The sequence below is a fragment of the Balaenoptera musculus genome, chromosome 2 (assembly GCF_009873245.2).
Source record: "Balaenoptera musculus isolate JJ_BM4_2016_0621 chromosome 2, mBalMus1.pri.v3, whole genome shotgun sequence".
Lineage (NCBI taxonomy): Eukaryota > Metazoa > Chordata > Mammalia > Artiodactyla > Balaenopteridae > Balaenoptera > Balaenoptera musculus.
Window position 1 is genome coordinate 101,042,774 of NC_045786.1, and position 18,657 is coordinate 101,061,430.

General features: G+C 50.7%; 1 protein-coding gene across 1 annotated transcript in view; it reads left to right on the forward strand.

Annotated features, from left to right (window-relative positions):
• The window catches only part of LOC118889744 (T cell receptor alpha chain MC.7.G5-like), a 257,692-nt gene extending 246,757 nt beyond the window's left edge, over positions 1–10,935 (forward strand). Inside the window, exons 5-8 of the mRNA XM_036841837.1 lie at positions 6,716–6,973; positions 8,544–8,588; positions 9,461–9,568; positions 10,388–10,935. Of these exons, the coding sequence (XP_036697732.1) occupies positions 6,716–6,973; positions 8,544–8,588; positions 9,461–9,567 (410 nt within the window). The 3' untranslated portion in view covers position 9,568; positions 10,388–10,935. The remainder of the gene's footprint in view (positions 1–6,715; positions 6,974–8,543; positions 8,589–9,460; positions 9,569–10,387) is intronic.
• Positions 10,936–18,657: the final 7,722 nt, after the last annotated feature.

The following is an 18,657-nucleotide window of genomic DNA, read 5'->3' on the forward strand; positions in this document are numbered from 1 at the left end:
GAGGTTAAGGGGTGTTTTAAGAAAAAAAATTCCTGAATCGAGTTAAGTTTAAGAAGCTCTAAATTTCTTTCTTGTAAGACTTCTCAGAGCCTTTAAAATGCTACTATGCACTGTTGGTCTTCAGGACTGAAATACGCTATACAGCGTTTTCCAAACTTCTTTGAGCTTAGAATCTTCCTTGCAGAGAAACTTAGGACCAGAGTTCTGTGAATTTCTCACTGAGAAGGACTTGTCTAAACCACTCTCAAACTTTGGAGATTTTTTTTGTCCCCATATGAATGTCAACCCTAATCTTAGAACCCTCCAGAGAAATAGATTCTCAGGCCCCATCCATAACTCACTCCTGATTCTCACAACCTTCCGAGTTAAGCAGTGCTCCTTGTGCATTGTATGTGATATCCCTATGGCAATATTAGTCTCTCTCTGTCTCTGCCTTCAAAGACTCATAGAACTGCTTTCTAAAAGGAGAGCTTTCATAGGCCTCCCTTCCATGAATTAAGCCCTACCCAAGGTTTTCCGTCTATTGCCGGTGCTGTGAATTTTCCCTCAAGATTCATTTCCCAGTTAATCCCTGGCTCTTCTCCAGACCCTTCCAATTGTCCTCCTTCACTTCCAGTGTGGAACCCAGAACGGGCATCCACCCTCCAGGAAGGCCTGACCTGCTCAAGGCCGGCTAGGAGGGAAAGGTCTGTGAGATTATTACACAGAAAGCTGAGGAATTAGGACTCAGTGGGCCAGACTTTTTTCTTGTGCCAGAGAAAGGGGGATTTTGGAGGAGCCTGTAAAACAGGCACAGGAGACATTTCTGCCCCAGTGAAGCTGACCCTGCCGGGGGGCTAGAGTTCTTGTAAAGCACCCTCCTAGTGTGTGTGGTCTGGTGGCTACAATAAGCTGATCTTCGGAGTGGGGACCAGGCTGACCGTACACCCGTGTGAGTATGACGGTGCAAATGACCAGGGCAAAGTAACTGACAACTTGTCTATGAGAAAACCAGCAATGATTTACGGTAAACTCGAGGATATGTGAAACACTCGTTTCCATTTCTACAAACTCTTCTGGTATCTTAAGATGTTCCCATTTCTCATACTAAAGACAGAAGTGCCAAGGGCCAGTTGAGGAAATGAAAATCTGAGAATAATTTACAGAAACATAAAAAGAGTTGCAGATATTCAGTGCTTTCAAGCAAAACAGAGAATGTCAGCACCAGATGATCTGAAGATTCAGGAAATTAGCTAAGTGCTCTTGGGGAAAGAGATGAGTTCATGGCAAACACAAATTCTCCTTTATTGCAGCAGGTAGCTAAATTCCGTGGATGGACTAATGAGCATGGTGTGGGGATACCTGCTCACAGAATCTTCCTCTCTGGAGCTTAGCAGAGCATTGAACCACTCCCAGGGTAAAAGTGACCCAGACCCCTATCTGAATGGCAAATATAACAAGGCACGGAGGCAGGATGGTGTGGGGTTCATAGCACAGCTTGGGAGGCTGGCAGACCTGGGGGAAAGTCTGGCTCTACCATCTCTGGCTAATTAAGTCTCCACTTTCTCAATGGCAAATGACAATAACACATCATAACAAGACAATGCTCAGCATATAGCAAGTAATCAATAAATGGTAGCTTTACTAAATAATATTGATAATAATTATCATCATCATCAACAAGGCTTTGTTATTACTAAACCTTCATTATTGTAAAGGGAAAGGGGAATGACTTCCCTGGGAAATATGAAATCTAAGAAACAAAGCCCCAGGGTGCCTTGTAGAATGGTGCCCTCAAAGTCTGGTGGGTTTCAGCAGGTTAACATCAGGAAGGTTATTGCACAGACCTTACCCTCAGTGGGGATTCGGCAGTGGTAACAAGTTAAACTTTGGAGCAGGGACCAGACTAAGTGTCCAACCAAGTAAGTAATGCGGGGCAAGGGTGGACATTGACAATTAATTCTTCTTTGTCCAAGATGCTGAGTTGAGCCCAGGTATTATCTTCTGTAGGATCCCAAATGGTTCTTTCCACCCAACCCAGAAAATCCTCTCATCCTGCGCTCAATGCTCAGGAAACATCCTTGGGCTACAACCTGAAGAATCATGAGTCAGGTGATGGGCAAGGAGTCCTGGACCTTTCACGAGAGGATCCAGGATACTGCTGCCCTGAGCGGGGGGTTTTACTCTACTGAATTCTTGGTTTAAGGAAACCACAACCTCCAACCGAGGGCACTACAGCAGGATGAGGCAGAAGGGGAAGGATTAAGAGACAAAGTCTCAACACAGAAAATCAGAAGGTATACCTCTAAAGAGTGTGACCCTCTGTCCCCTGTGAGAGATCAGTGTTTCTGCTACTGAAATAGGAGGTAGTCCAGTGAGTTTCTGTAATGGTGTCACCTGCAGTGTGAATACCAGAGGAATGACCAATAAACACACATTTGGGAAAGGAACGCAAGTGGCCATAATATTTGGTGAGTCATTCTAGGTGGCACCATTTGCAACCCCATGGGCCAGTGTCACTAATCTTTTCCCCGGAGATATTAGTATTACTATGGTAAGGCTAACTGTGGGTGTTACAACTAATTGTCTTACAGAGGCCTCTGTGAACGGGAAAAGCCACACTATCGATCTTGAAAATCTGTGTTTCTCTAGGTCAAATGCATTAAAATTTTACTCTAGTCATTCAGTGGCTAATTTTAAATGCCTTCTATGTGGCCATCAAACTATAAAATGTGAGACTGAGTATGAAGATATCTAAGATAGATGCCTGACCTGTCTCCAAATAGTATAAAAACTAGCCAAAGGGACCAAACTATTGTAAATTTAGCAACCTGAAAACCATTTTAGTATCAACCAGCTGATGATGTCAAAAGGCACAGTAGAGATTCAGAGGAATGGAGTCCTGGCTGAAAAGTTGGCCTAGATGGAGAAGGTTTGATGCAGTAGAAAGGATTCGTTGAGTCTGAAGGATAGAGTAAGATCTGTTTGGGCAAAGCAAGGAGAGGAGGGGACTTCCAGGCATAAGGAACACCAAGAAAGAAGGCATGATCTTGGGAATGAACAAGGCACATGATTTTGCCCAAGTAAACACATCTAATAATGAAGTTAGATGGAGAGAAAGCCAAAAGATAACTTTATAAACAATGGAGAAAAGGAATACTACAGCCTTCAAGAGAATACAGTATTGATCACAAAACTTGGTATACAGTAAATAATAATAGATCATATATAGTACTTTATTATTATTTTTAAATATCACATATTTCTCTGAAATGGTAAACTGAATAAATACAATTTGCTTCAAAGCCTTAAAAAAAAAAAAAGAAAGAGAGAGAGAGAATACAGACAATTAGGGCCAGGACCAGCCACTAGGAAACTGGGAATCCAATTCAAAAATGCAGACCAGAGGTGAAGTTGAGAGGGGCCAGCTCTTTCCATGGACGGCTTGTGGCCTAGACCTCCCCCTTCTTGCTCAGTGGGCTGTAAGAGCCCATCCCTCAGAGGAGGGGACACCTAGGCTCTCTGTAACGGAGACATTCAGAGTGGTATGGAGGTATTGCCTCCCAGGTGCAATTTGGTAAGGGAACCAGAGTTTCCATTACTCCCAGTAAGTCTGTGCAGGCTCACTGCTTCCTGACGCTCACCAGAGCCTCGGTGGAACTCAGACTCAGAGTTAGTGCTGCTAACTCACATTTTGGGTTCCTGGTGCCTAAGTACCAAGAACAGATTTAGTGGTAAGGGAGCTTTCGATCACTGCTGTGCCCCTGGGGGTCTAATGCACTACTAGAGCCTTCGGACATGTGCTTCTGCCGTTAGTTCTGAATTTAAATGAACAGTTAGGAACTAGAATAGGTGACTTCCATACTGAAAAATTGATCCAGTCTTGCTAAGGCTACCTTCTGAGATGTCATCAGTGGTAGGAGGCGTTTATCTTGCTGAGGTGAAACAGAATGTCTCTCCTCCCAGGGCTCTGGCAGATGGACCCCTAAAGCCCTCCCAATTAACAGTGACTCATTCTTTGTTTTCAGACAAAAAGGTCTCACTAGAGGTACATGGGGTGTAAAAGTAAAAGGGGGCTTTAAAGAGTCAAGTTTAGGGATCAGTATCCAGCTTTTTTGACCAAAAGGTCTAATTAGCAGAAATTCTGAAAATCCGACGATCACTAGGCCACTTGTTTATCCAACAATTATTTCTTGAGCCCCTAGTATATGGCAGAGACCAGGGACACAGCAGTAATCTAGGGACAGGCCTTTGCTGTCACAGAGCTTACATTCCAGGGAGCCAGTGTGAAGAGTTTGGTGTAGCTGTACTCATATAGGGCATATAAAGGATTTGAGAGAGGAAATTCAAGCTCTCCAGATCATGGCAGCCCCTGAATGTCAATCCAGGAAGTGTGGGCATCATCCTATAGGCAATAGGGAGTCTCTGAATTATTTTGAACAAAAAGTGACCCGATCAGCTCCATGTTTTAGACAAGTCGTTTGGATGATGAGCTCAAAGAAGAGATTGAAGTGTGGGGAGCAGGAGAGGGTGAGTAAGAGAGGAAATCAGGGGTAGGGAAGCCGCACAGGAGAAACAACAGCCAAAATGCACATAGGGAAGCCCAAAGGGTATCAACTGGTAAAAACAAGACTTGAAAGAGGCTAAAAATCACCTCAGTTCTTCTGACTTCACTAACTGCTCTTTCATTTTGATCTCTCACTAGCAAAGTTGAGCTACAATTAGCCTGCCCCGCTATCACCCCTCACAGAACTCAAGTTGGCTTTAAGTCTCACCCTCAGCCCCTGGTGTCTTTCCTCATGGTCCGTGGCATTGCTCACTCCAGACCAATGCTGTCTGATAGAACTTTCAATGACAATGGAAATATTCTGTCATTCTTCACTGTACTATACAGTAGGCATCAGCCACATGTAGCTACTGAGCTCTTAAAATGAAGGTTTATGGTTAATTGAATTTTTAATTTTACTTGATTTTGGTTAGTCTTAATTTCAATAGCCACAAGTAGCTAAAGACGATCACATTGGACAGTGCGGTCTGGACCTTCTCCAGCCTGACACCCCCCTGGCACTAGGACTTGAGTGAGAGTTTAACCAGGACTCAAAGTTGGGCATCTGGCCCCCACAGTAACCCCCTTCCCCCTCTAAGGCCATCCTGTGTCTGGTGGCAGCTTAGCCTCTGCCTTCTTCTTGAGGCCACGTTCTCTCAGCACCTCCACACCCTTCCATGTCCCCCTCCCCGGTCCCACCCATGACCCCCGCTGATGACTAACAAATCCACTGGCGTGTGGTATTGGTTAATGGCTTCCCGTCTCTCCCCTCCCAGGAAGAGATTTACGCCATAGACCTTTAACCCACGGTGATGTCAGCCCCACAGGTAGATGGAGATCAGAGGGGAGCAGGCAGAATCCTTTGAAGCCAGAGGTTTGGATGTCGCTCACATGTGACCATGGACCCACCCCTGCTCTGCTGCTCCAGGGACAGCCCCACCACAGACAGCTCTGCCTTGACTCACCATCCCAAGGCCATGCCAAGGGCTGATGCCCCTGGTTTGGGGTCCAGCTGGATATCTGCATTGCCAAGGCCACCCTGGCTGGCTCAGCTAGTGGGGTGCATTATGCATCACTGGTCTGCAAAACTTTGCATGTGTGGTGAGGAGCTGGGGGAGCAGAGAACCACAGGGGCAGGAAGCTGTTGTCCCAACCCTGCTGTAAACTCTCTGGGTGGCCCCAACGTGTTAATCCTCCAGGCAAAGCTCTGCTTCCTCCTCCAAGGGCAAGAGGTCTGAAAGAATAAACACTGAGGGTTGCATTAAAAACACAAAATCCTATGAAAATACTGAAGAGTCATTCTCAGCACTAAAGAAAAGCCTCCAGCAACTCCTGCTTCCTGGGGGGTGAAGAGTAGAAACTGTGTATTACTTGGCAGCACATTATTATGGCAGTCTCCTGGTAGTATCAAGAGCTACAATTACTAAAATTATGTCAGTATTTCACAGTTTATTAAATATAATTTATATGGAGAAACTCTCATGGCTTCTCAGAATAGCCTGGTTAGGAAAGTGGATGAGGCAACATCTGCATTTGACAGATGAAATTCCTGAGACTCAGGGAGCGGGTGTGAATTGCTCAAGGCCTTGTGTCTAGTAAATGGTAGAGCCAGGGCTTGGATGCAGATGTTCTGATTTAGCGTCTAAAACTTTTATCAGTGAGAGAAATCTCCTGGTGATGAGACCGATCTTCCAACTTCATGCCAGCCTATCATAAAGCTCACATTCCTGTCAATGCCCAAGCTTAGTGGGGGAGACCACCCCGGATTCTAAGATGTATGGTTTGCTTTGCTGGACATCTTTTCTACGCTCGCTTTGTCCTGTCAGAACTATGTTGTTGCTTACTGTGCCTACTGAGCTTTGAGGAAGTTCCCTTAAGCAGAAGAGTGGGCAGTATACTTAAGTAGCCCTGCATTTCTGGTTTCCTTGAATGGCAGGCAGGGCCTGGCAGAGAGCATTCACTAAGAGCCTGGCCTCTTGGCCAGGACTCATGGTTTGTGCCTGTCCCTGAGTCCCGTCTGTTGCAAGCTGCTGGTGTCTACAATGTTCTTTCCCATCTAAAGCCTGACAAATGTGACTTGTCAGCCCTACAGAGCCCCACTCTTGCCCATCACTGGCATCGGGACTCAGGCCTGGGTTGGGGCAAGGAGAGAAACGAACATCTCCTAACCCGTGTCTTTTGGGTCTACAGATATCCAGAACCCCGACCCTGCCGTGTACCAGCTGAGAAGCTCCAAATCCAGCAACACCTCCGTCTGCTTATACACCGATTTTGAATCTCAAGCCAATATGTCACAAGTCACGGGGCCCATGGTGTATAGCTCAGACAGCACCGTGCTGGACATGGGAGCCCTGGGTTCCAAGAGCAACGGGGTCGTGGCTTGGGACAGAGCAGGAACCAATGTGGGATGCAAAGACACCTTCAACCAGACCTTCTACTCCAACTCAGGTGAGTGCAGCCTTGGGGCCGGGCTAAGCTGAGTCTCCGCCTTCGAGAGGCCCGGCTGTGCTCGGGCTCGGGTCCTTGGTATCTTAAAAGCTGCTCTGATTGGTGTTCTCAGCCTCATCAATTGTCATCAAAGCCCCTCCCCTCTCTTTACTGAGCCCAGTGAATCCCATGCCGGCAGGCCACAGTACGTCCTGGCAAGAGCAGAGGGGGAGAGGCGAGGGGCAGCATCGGCCCTGAGGCTCACCCACTCTGAGTCCCACCCCCCCCGCCCCCGGCTCCGCTCATACCCTTACTGCTCCTCCAGGCCCCGCCCTGATGCCACTTCATCCCCAAGATCCCCTCCCTTTTTCTCCCTCTCTGCCAAAGGTCTCTCCCAGCTCCTAACCTCACTCATTCATTCATTCATTCACTCAGCGATCACTGATTGTGCATGTACAACATGCCAGTTGCTGCCATGGAGGAGCAAACACATCAGATGAGGGGTCTGCCCTGAGCAAGCCCCACTCCCGTTGCGGGAGACCAACCATCAGCAAGTGGAAATCGAAAGAACTCCAGATTGTAACATGTGCTTTAACTTGGAGTTGGGGAAACAGCCACCTTAGGGACAAAAGTCACAGAAGGGCTCTCTGGGGAAATGCTATTTGAGCTGAGATTTCAAGGCTAAGAAGGTACCAGCCATGCCAAGGGCAGAGAAAGGACCCTATAGAGGCCTGAGCCAGGAGCTCAGTGAGAAAGGAGAAGGGCAGGAGGAAATGAGATGGAAGAGGTAGGCAAGGGCCACATCACAGGGCCTCACCCATCATGAGAGGGAGACACTGTTCTAGGTACAATGAGAAGCTGTTGATTGGCTATAAACAGGGGAATGACATCCAATTTACTTTTTTTAAAAATCACTCTGACTGCTGAGTGGGAAATGGATTGTAGGAGCCAAGAGTAGAAGCAGAAAAGAAGCCCTTGCAGCAGAGAGATGATGGAGGCCAGGACGGGCTTGTGGCAGGGAGTTAATGCCCATGCCCAACACTATTTGGGATCCAAACGTAGAACCATGCAGGGATGAGAAGGAAAAGGGGGCATCAAGGAAGGTGGCTGGATTTTATTTCTGAGCAGCTGTGTCAATGGTAATGCTGTTTACTGAGTCAGAGAAAACAAACAAACAAATTTGGGATGCAGGGGTCAAAACTTTGTGGAACACATGAAAGCATCTATACCCCTCACGGCACTTGTCACTGTGTCTGTTTTACTTCCTCTATCAGACTCCAGACTGGAACTCGCCCAAAGGGCAGGGTATAACAGCTCCTTAGGGCCTTGTGTCACGTAACATGCGTTTAGCACAACCAGTGTTCATTAAGTGAATAAAATGGTGCCCAGAAGCCAGGGTGTTGGTCCTTCAGGGACCACCGCCATCATTCAGTGGCTCATCCCAGCAGGTGCCCATATGGAACAGGTTCTCTCCAGATCTCTGCACAAGGAAGAATGGAGAGGCTGGAGACATTCACCAGCCCAACTTCTGGGGTGGGAGAGTCAGCACGCTCGGGACTCTAAGAAAAATTTCTTTGTTTGTTCCTTTTAGGAATTCTCTGTGATACCAAGATAGTAGAGAAAAGCTTTGAAACAGGTAAGGGAGGGGTCTATCCTGGCCTCACACAGGTTTGTGGAGGCGATGAACCCACAATTATTGGGATGGGATAGAGATGATGAGAAGGGATGTGTGGATCTAGGAACGAAGTTCTGAGGAACAAGAACAGCCGTCCGAGCCCTGGTCAGAGCTGCCTGGGGACATTCTTGAATCCCTAGATTCCTCTCTCCATCTCTAATTTTCTTTTCCACTCTAAGTACTTTGAGGATGAGTCTAGTTTTGCTAGACCAGTGACTCACTCCTAGGCCTCTGTATTCCTTTCAATAGCTCCACTGTCAGCACAGCTCAAGAGAGCTTCTGGGTGGCCCAGGTGTGAAATCTCTGACCAGCGTTTGTGAAGCCCTAGACTAACCAGGTCACCCTGAAGACATTTTCCCTCCACAGCCAGGGGGTTTTGCCTTCTTTCAAGAAGAGCAGCAGAACTCATGTAGGCGGTGACCTTGTCCCTCAAAGATCCCCACCACTCCTCACCACCTACCCTGGGCCCATATTCATTGCCATTTGAGCCATTTGTACTGAGTCATCCGTCTTGTGGTTCAGCCACTAGATTCTCACAAAGGGGCCCAGACCCAGGGGGCTGCGTGTGATGAGTTCTGAGAGCCCACCATCCCCATCCACGGAGGGGCTCAGAAATAAAACAGAGTAAATGCAGTCAGTGTTTCCCTTTGGAAATGAAATGCTGTTGACCCTGGAGGGATGTACAAATATGTTTATGAGGGGATGTGCACCAAAGCTCAAAGGGAGAGGCAGATCCGGGCGCTAACACCCACCCCACTCCCCACCCTGCTTTCGGTGTCACGGGGGCTGTGCAGACCTGTGCCCATGACCGCTGTGGCCCCTCGGTTTTGCAGATATGAACCTAAACTTCCGAAACTTGTCAGTGATCGGGTTCCGCGTCCTCCTCCTGAAAGTGGTCGGGTACAACCTGCTCATGACGCTGCGGCTGTGGTCCAGCTGAGGTGAGCCGGCATCTCAGCCGGGCGGTGGGGTCTGGGGGTCTGGGGGTGGGTCCCCAAAGCTAACCTCCCCCAGGCTCTTGCTTTTAGGTCCTAAGTCTGGCCCACCAGACTCCTCCTTTTTTTCCTGTTAGGAGTTCCCCTTGTTAATAGCAATGGCCCAAAACACTTGATAAACACAATACACTCCTCAGGTGACATTAGTCACCTCGCTTGAGCCATGTCTCCCCTACAAAGTACGAGGAACAGTTGTTAGTACCCTCATTTTGGAAATGAAGAAACTGAGGCCAAGTAACATCAAGGGCCACACAGCTAACGAGGGAAACTTGGGAGAAACTTAGGACCCAGACTCATTCATACCCACACCTTCTATCATATCCCTTTCGCTGCAAATCCTAAAAGGGCGGCCCCCAATTCCTTTCCTCAGGCCCTCTGACCCCAATATGGTGAGACGGTATTGTATTCATTATCCACCTTAATCCTGGCTAGAGTCTCCAGACCCTTCTCCCCCAGTACTCCAGGTCATCCCACTGACAAGACCATCCCATCAAAAAGAACCCGGGGGGCTTCCCTGCTGGCACAGTGGTTAAGAATCCGCCTGCCAATGCAGGGGACACGGGTTCGAGCCCTGGTCCGGGAAGATCCCACATGCCGCGGAGCAACTAAGCCCGTGCGCCACAACTACTGAGCCCGCGTGCCACAACTACTGAAGCCGGGATCCATTGGCTCCTAGAACTCTACAAACAGAGGCATCCCCATCACATCCCTAACTGTGCTGCATCTCCTCAGTATGCAGCCTGACTTGTGTTTTTCTCCTCCCAGGTCTCCAAGAACGTGAGAGCCCCGTGCTCCCTCTCCCCTTGTTCCTTGTCGCCCCTCCTCTCCCTCTTCAAGCAGAGAGGTGCACTCTCTGCCCCCGTGGACAAGAAGGCTCCCTCCACCTCTCTGGCCCCACTGGCGATACCACCAACTGGATCCTACCAGATATTCCTGATCAAGACGCTGAAGAGCTGCCCAGCACTGCCGCCACCCCCTCTGTTCCCTCACTGCTGCTTGTCACTGCCTGGCATTCTCAGCAAAGACAGAGGCCGCTGCAGCCTCTCCTGGCTGTGGGGAAACTCCCTCCCCGCCCCGCCCCTCCCAGAGACTGCCTCTGATGTACCACTGAAGGATGGTTCCCAGTGGGTTCTCTTGGGCTCTAGCTCCTGGAGAATGTTGTGTGCTGTTTATATTTTTTACATAGTGTTCATAAAGAAATACATATCACCCTTTTTCCCAAGATGTGGGGGAGATTATCTCATGATCTAGGCCCTGCTCTGCTTGTGTATCTGAACCACGTTGCATATTCTGCTGCCATGGCTTCATTAAAAGCAATTTGGAAGAGCAGAGGCTGTGCTCCTGCTTGATTGGATTTGGTCGGGATCGTCTTCGGCCTGCTGTGGGTCACTAGCTGGGCAGAAAGAAACCAAGGCACTTGTCCATGATGACGTTCAGGAAGCCTAACTCAACAAGCTGCTTCAGTCCACCTCTTCATGGAAAAACCTCTAAAAAATTCCACTTAGAAGGCTGGACTGGGGGCCAGGTGAACCCGCTGAAAAGCTCGGGTCCCTGCTCTTCCACGGGGCCACCCGTAGCAGGAGGCCCATGTACCTGGGTGGTAATGACCTGGAGTTGAAATTTGGCAGACAGGGACCACATAGCAAGTGTCCCCAAAAGGCCACCCACTGTCTCCTGCCCTGAAGGGACAGTTCCTTTGTCTTTCCTTTCAGACTGGATTCCCGTTGAAACAGTGCATTGACCTACAAATTCATGGCTGGGAACCACCCACCATTCCACTGCCTGGGTCCCAACCCAAGGCCACCATTCCACTGCCTGGGTCCCAACCCAAGGCCCAGCCCATTGGAGTGCCCAGTCTAGGAGTGGGGGAAGCGGGTAGAAGATTTTGACCCTAGCCACACTTTCTACTCCCACCACCCTGGATGTGAGAATGAGAAAAGCAGAGATGAGCTCTCTCCCCGCAAGCCCAGGGACTCAGCCAAGGAGAGTAGAAGTCTCAAGCCCTCACCTAGAGCACAGGTGACGGGATCCCCTGGGGCCCCTGGGGTTCTCCTGAGCCTCCTGCTGCCTCAGCATCTTTCCTGGGGTCGTGGACGCTGATGGGAACACCCCTCAGAGACCACTCAGCCATCCACTTCACAATTACCACGATCAAGACCGAAACCCAGTGCTTAACAATTCCCAGGGCAGTAGGGGAGGGGGGGGAGGGTCCCATCCTCAAATACCTGTACGGTTCACCTGTGTGTCTCTGACCACACAGCCAGAAACATGCAAATCCTTCCAGCTACAATTCAGGCCTGCTTCTTATCACAGGGATGGAGCCACCAGCTCGAAAGGTAACCTAGGCATGTCCCTCCCCTCTGTGAGCTCCAGGGTCACCACCTGTAAAACCTATGTCACATAGGACTAGAGGCTGCCTCAGCTCCCTGCATCTCTGATTCTCTGGCTTCTATAGAAGTAAAAACCATGTCCATCTCCGGAGCCCTCCCGAGGGTAGTCACAGGAACCCCAGTTCTCTCTGAGCGGCCTCGTGTGCAGCCTAAATACAAGTGCCTTTAAAGATCACTGAAGCGAAAGGTCTCAGAGGAAGTCCCATCATAGCAGGTCACTCTCACACACAGGAGAACAGGCACCACCTGTGGGGAACCCAAAACTGCCTCCTCATCAGTCTAACATAGTGCTGGAGATTCCACCATTGGGAATTTCTTTTAATTAAAGCATTCGCTTCCCCATATTAAATGAAAATGCCCCTAGGGGTGGGGGGTTAACAGAGCAAGCCTTTATCAACTGTGAAAAACTCCCAGGCAACTTAGTCTGTCTTTTTGTTCCTCCTCCTAAAATAGTAATTCACTTTGGTCTGTATACAAAAGATCCAAGCAAGGGATGTGTGGGTGACTGGGGAGACAGGTCTGCCCCTGAGAGTTGGCTGCAAAGATGCTGAGGATGAAGGGGACATGGGGCTCAGGGCAGGGGACAGGAACAGGGACCCTGGAAGGCAGTGAAGGGGCCAAAGATGGGCCCCTCCAAGAACCTCAGAGGAGGCCCGGGCTGGAGGAGGCCAAGGGAGCGTGTGGAGTCGCACCAGCCCAGGGCCCACAGGTGGCAGGGCCCCTTGGTCACTGGACCCCTAAAGCTACCCGAGGACCTATGAGGGGATGCGGCAGCCGCAGCTAGGGATCCTCCCAGACCCATGGAGGCAGCAAGGCCTGCTCCTTCCAGGCCCAGCCCAAGCTGAGGGTGACAAGGTCTCAGTCAGGTAAGAGGCCATCTGGAAAGCAGGGTCAGCACCACCCCTGAGCAGTTTCCATCTCAAACCAGGGGTTCCTCAGTCCCAGCAAGAACTTTCTCTCAAGTCTGAGGCTGTTAAGCCTAAAGCCAATCAGGGCCAAGCCAGAGGGCAGAGCAGGAGCAAGCAGGTGTGGAGGGGTGGTGCAGAGTCCACTCACCTGTGTCCACTCTGTTCTCATGTCTGGCCCAGGCCCCACCGGGGGTATCAGAGGGGATTAAAGTGGTCTTTGTGAGGGGGCCTGGGGAAGGGTGCCTACGCCCACCAGGAGGGTCAGCGCTGGGCTGAGGGCCACTGTAGCAGGTCCCTCAGTGCAGTAAGGGACCCGGCATTGTTCAGCGTGGAGGGGAGAGGCTGCTGAGGAAACCTGGAGACATGGTCATCAAGTCCCTGAGACTTGCCCAGCCCTGAAGAACCCTAGTCCCCATGAGCAGGGGCCAGCCTCAAGAAGGGAAGGCCATGCCATCCCGGGGGAAGTGGGTCACCAAGGCCAGCTGTAGAACACATTTCTCTGGACAGACACCCTACTGCTCCAAAAGGCTTTAAGCACAGGCCAACCCTGGAGGCAGAAGAATGGACCAAATGACTTCTCATGACCCCAGGCCTAAGATTCTAGAACACTCTCTGACACTTCACCCAGAGACCTTCCCTCTGAGTACAACTGAAATCACAGGCCAGACAAGAGAAGAGCAGGCTAAGCCAGTATGTGCTTCAGGAACACTTGGGTGGGGTCTTCAGCTCCACCAGAGCGACCCCTCTGCCCTGACCCACCATTGGAGAGGCAGCCGTCTGAGTCTCAAAGGATTGTTTACCCTCTTGGTTTGCCCATAGAATCCAACTCCCCTGGGGTCACATGTAAAGCCTTTAACAGATATCACCTTAGTCATCAGGTAACATCTCAGCAAAAAAATCCATTCAACTATGTGCTCCTTGGGATGGAAAGTGTATCTTGTTCATCCGTGTGTCTGCGACACCTCGCACAGTGCCTGGCACACAACCAATGCTTAATATACACTTAAGCAGCAAGTGAACAAATAAATGATTAGTACCATCAGGCACTGGGGAAGGAGCCAAGTTGTATATGTGTGTACGGGTGTGGGGAGAGCATAAGAAAAAAGAAAGTGGGGATTAATAGATGAGGTGGCCGGGTGAGCCACTATTTCACAATTTAGCCATGAGCTAAGAGTAACCAACCTGTCAAGAACTATCAGGAAGGGGCTTCCCTGGTGGCGCAGTGGTTAAGAATCCGCCTGCCAATGCAGGGGCACGGGTTCGAGCCCTGGTCCGGGAAGATCCCACATTGCCACGGAGCAACTAAGCCCGTGCGCCACAACTACTGAGCCTGCGCTCTAGAGCCCGTGAGCCACAACTACTGAGCCCGCGCGCCTAGACCCCGTGCTCCACAAACAAGAGAAGTCACTGTAATGAGAAGCCCGCGCACCGCAACGAAGAGTAGGTGCGCAGCAAGGAAGACCCAACACAGCCAAAAATAAATAAATAAAATAAATTTAGAAAATAAAATAAAATAAAATAACTACCAGGAAAAGCAAAACCTGAGTGATGGTCCCTTGGCCAGTGCAGCCCCAGGCGGGCACTCATCCAATAGAGCCTAGAGGATGGTTACTCTGGAAAAGCACACAGGGCTTCCAGGCGTCAGCCCTCCAGTCACTGAGGCACCATACCAAGGTCCAGGGCTGGAGGCCACATTACCATCCATCTCACTTCCTCCAGTGTCCTATCTTAAAACTCCTTCTCCAATCTACCTCCGGGAGCAATGGGCTCCCGGGAATGGGGAAAAAGGACTTCTGACTGATGGGTGGATCTGGGGAAGGGGAGCAAGCCGTGTGCAGACCCAGTGCCGTCACTCTGTTTAAGTACACTGATGAGCCAGGAGACTGCGGCGGCCAGTGCCCTGCCTCTGTGTAAGGCCACCTGCGATTCAGGCATAGTTTCACCCAGACACACACATGCGTAAGGTTTCCTCTGACTATCACACGGAGAGCTATATTTTGAAATTAATAATCAGGTCAGACATTGAGTCAGTAGCCAGAAGTAGGACAGGAAGTGGAAAAAAGTCTACCACTTCCGTGCAGATGTCCTGGGGGCTTGGGGCGGCCCCTCCCATTTCCATGACGTCATGGCTGCCGCGAGGGGCAAATGGGGCACCGTTTGAAGCTCTCCCGCAGAAGCCACATCCTCTGGAAAAAAGAGTTTAAAATTCTGAGTTACAGATAGCATCACCCTAGGCCACGTGCCGCCGGGGCCGGGAGGGCTGGGCCGTTACACCACCACGACCGCAGGTGCGACAGGAAGGCGGTGGGCGAGCTGGGAGGGGCTGGCGGGGCCCTGGCAACGGCACCCACGCCCACAGCAGGCCGGGGAGGTGCTGCACACCCCACTGCGAGAAGCAGCCCCGCCCCGCCTCTCCCACCCCCCACCAACCCAGCCCGAAGATCAAAGCTTGATCTCACCCGATCACACCCTTTCTTAATACGGGACAGGCCCTCTAGGCTATGTCCGGCCCGCCGTCCCCGGGAGATGTGGGGTCGCATCCGCCCCCCCTACACACAGCTGGGGCTGGTTCTCCGAGGAAGGCCCCCGCTCCCGGTCAGCGCTGAAGTGCAGGGTGATGGCCGTGAAGGACATCTGCCTCTCAGAGGCCAAGGAGACCAGGATTCAGGAGGCCAGGAGATGGGGAGCCGCAGAAGGAGAACCAGAACCTGAGAAGAACGGCGGTGCTTGGACGTCCTGCTCTGTGGTAGTGTCCCCGGCCACCCACCTGGGGGCAGCAGCACTCCACCAAAGAGGCCTCTTCTCCCTTTTCTGCTTATTCTAAGGAAGGAAAGCCCCCAATGCTTAGGAAAACCTCCTTTCAGAGGAAAACAAAAGGACAGGAGACTTCACTCCAGGAGCCGAGCCCCTGCCCTTTGCCCACCACTGCGTAGGGCTCCGGCCCAAATGATCCTGTCACATCCCTTGGAGGAGAGAGGGTTTAGGGTCTGGCCGGGCAGACAGCAGGGGGCACTACCTGCCCAGGATCACCAGGCTCCCTCATCCAGAGCACTAGAAAGGAGTCCCCCGGGAGGGGCTGGGGGAGCCCCCGGGATACTGGAGAGCCCTCTGGATTCCTAAGCAGGGAGCCTGGGCTGGCGGCCGGGATCCACCACTGCCTCCTGCCCTGGGCAGCTCACTAACCGCCCACAGCCTCAGTTTCCCAGTGGGGTCAGAGCTCTCTCACAGGGCAATTTAAGAACCAAGGCTCCTCTCACAGTGCATACCTGCCAAGTGCCAGACACAGGCCAGGCCCTGGGGATTCAGCCTCTGTACAAAATACATGACTCCGCACAGATGAAGCTCAAGAACAGGCAAAACTAATCACCAGTGATGGAAATGGGAACAGTGGATGACTCTGGGGTAGAAGGACTGACTGGAAAGGGGCACGAGGCAAGTTTCCAGGTGGTGGAAGTGTTCTGCAATCTTGATCTGGGTACACAGGTGTATACACGTGTCAAAATGACTCCAACTGCACACGTAAGATTTGTGCATTTTAGCATATGTAAATTATATCTCAATAAAGTACTGTTCCCGTTAACACTCACACACACAGTTTCAGCTTAGTAAGCTGAAATGCAAATATAAGGGAATGCCCACAAAGGTAAAGAGATCCTGCGAGTTGAGCTGGATCAAACTGGACCACCACGCTGAGATGAAAGTGGGGCTGCTGCTTCGCTAGGCCAGTGCCCAGGTGAGCCTAGGCCTCCCAGCCCCACCAGCGGCTGGCCACTTCTCCCCTCACTATGGGCCCAGGAGCTTCTGGTTACACCCTCACGTGCATTTTCTTGCTCCCTCCACGGCTTCCAGCTTCCGGGAGAGCTTGATGGAAGGGAAATGGCAGAACTGGGAGGCACTGGCAAGGCTGTAGCCAATTTTCTGACAAAAGCCAACACTCCTGGCCCCAGAGCACTCCAGGCGGCCCAGACTCCTCTCATTGCAACATCACCGAACACTCTCTCTTCTTATCGCCCCTCTCACCCTCTGGGGGCCTCTCTGCCTTCAAAAGGGCCCCCTTGAGCCCTGGCTGAACATAAGGTCTGAAGGAATGAAGGCAGACCACCCTCCGGCAGGCAGTTTCTCTGGGCAGCCATCGTCCCAGGCCAGAACACCCTCTATCATTCCAGGGAGGTTTCACCACCTCTGGGAAAAGGTCAGCCCATTCTCCCTGTTTGCTTTGGAAATGCGGGCACACTCCCATTGCGGAGGCAATAGGATCCAGAGGAGAGAGCCCTGCCATTTTCAAATTCTTTTAAAAATCCCACTGAGACGCAGAAAGGGTGCTTGTCTACCCTCTCCCTGAACCGCCCACACAAAATTCAGCCAAGGAGAAAATAAGAAACCATTAGGGGAAGAGCATATAAATGCGAGACAAGGCTGGCAGGACTTCAGAGAGTTTAAGGAGATGAAGGACTGTGGTTCAGAGAGCGGTCAGCAACTGGTCTCCATTTCATGCTTCCAGCCTTGATGGGAAGAAACTGGGTTAACATGAAACAGGTCTTCTTTCCAGTGGAGACAGCAAGACACTATTTTTAGCAAACTCTAGGGCATCCTTGCTTCTTGCTGGCCCAAATTATTCCAGTGATTTACCAAGAGACGGGGGTGGGGCGACATCCTTATCTGGAATCTTTATGAAGAATGTCATGCATCTGTGCAACAACAAAGCAAACATGATCTGGCTTTGACCTTCACAGGAAAGCTAAGCAGTAGGCAGAGTATGATCTCCCCCTTTCACAAATGGGGAAAGAGGTGAAGTGGCTCACTTGCCATCATGGTGAACGAGGCCCACATCAGCACTAGACTCGGTCCCCAGGCTTTCCACCAAGCCCTGTGGACACCAGGCTTTCCACCAAGCCCTGTGGACACCCAAGTCCCAGGTGGTTCCAGATGCAGCCATCACAGAGGAAAGAGCAGGAAAAGACGAGGTCTCAGGACCCCCTCCCAAGACCGGTGTCTTATATTCTGCCTGCATGTCCCTTCCCTCTTCCATGACTCTGCCCCTCCTTGATCACTCTTTAGGATTAGAGAAGAATGGCAAAACAGAGGCCGGTACATTTAGGAGACACTCCCTCAGTAAATGTTGATGTTAGTCATCTCCTGAGGCAATACTTTCTGCACAAGCAAACTCCACTACTCAATCATATGGCAACAAGAGTTAGTAAAGTAACACCTGGATACACTCCGGCCAGCCAGTCCGATGGCTAATTCTTACTCAGCTGTCAGATTTCAGCCTAAATGTCTCCTACTTAGAGAGGCCTTTCCTGACCACTGTGTCTGAGCAGCTCCCTCCCCATCTCCACTCATGATCACTTCATACAGTTTATGCCCTTCACTCCACTTCATGACAACAAGATTCTATTTATGTGCTAATTTGGCTCTCTTCCCAACTCGAATGTAAGGCTCAGAAAGGGAAGTGCCTTGTCTGTTCTGATCACCTCTGCATGGCCAGTGCCTGGCAGAGCAGGCGCACAAATATTTTTTAACTAAATGATGGAGTAATAGAAAGGAGGCGCTTCCCCACCAGATGTCTCTTATTAACACCCTGAAAGTAGATGGGGTAAAACGTCGATGAGGGCTTCCCTGGTGGCACAGTGGTTAAGAATCTGCCTGCCAATGCAGGGGACACGGGTTCGAGTCCTGGTCCGGGAAGATCCCACATGCCGCGGAGCAACTAAGCCCGTGCGCCACAACTACTGAG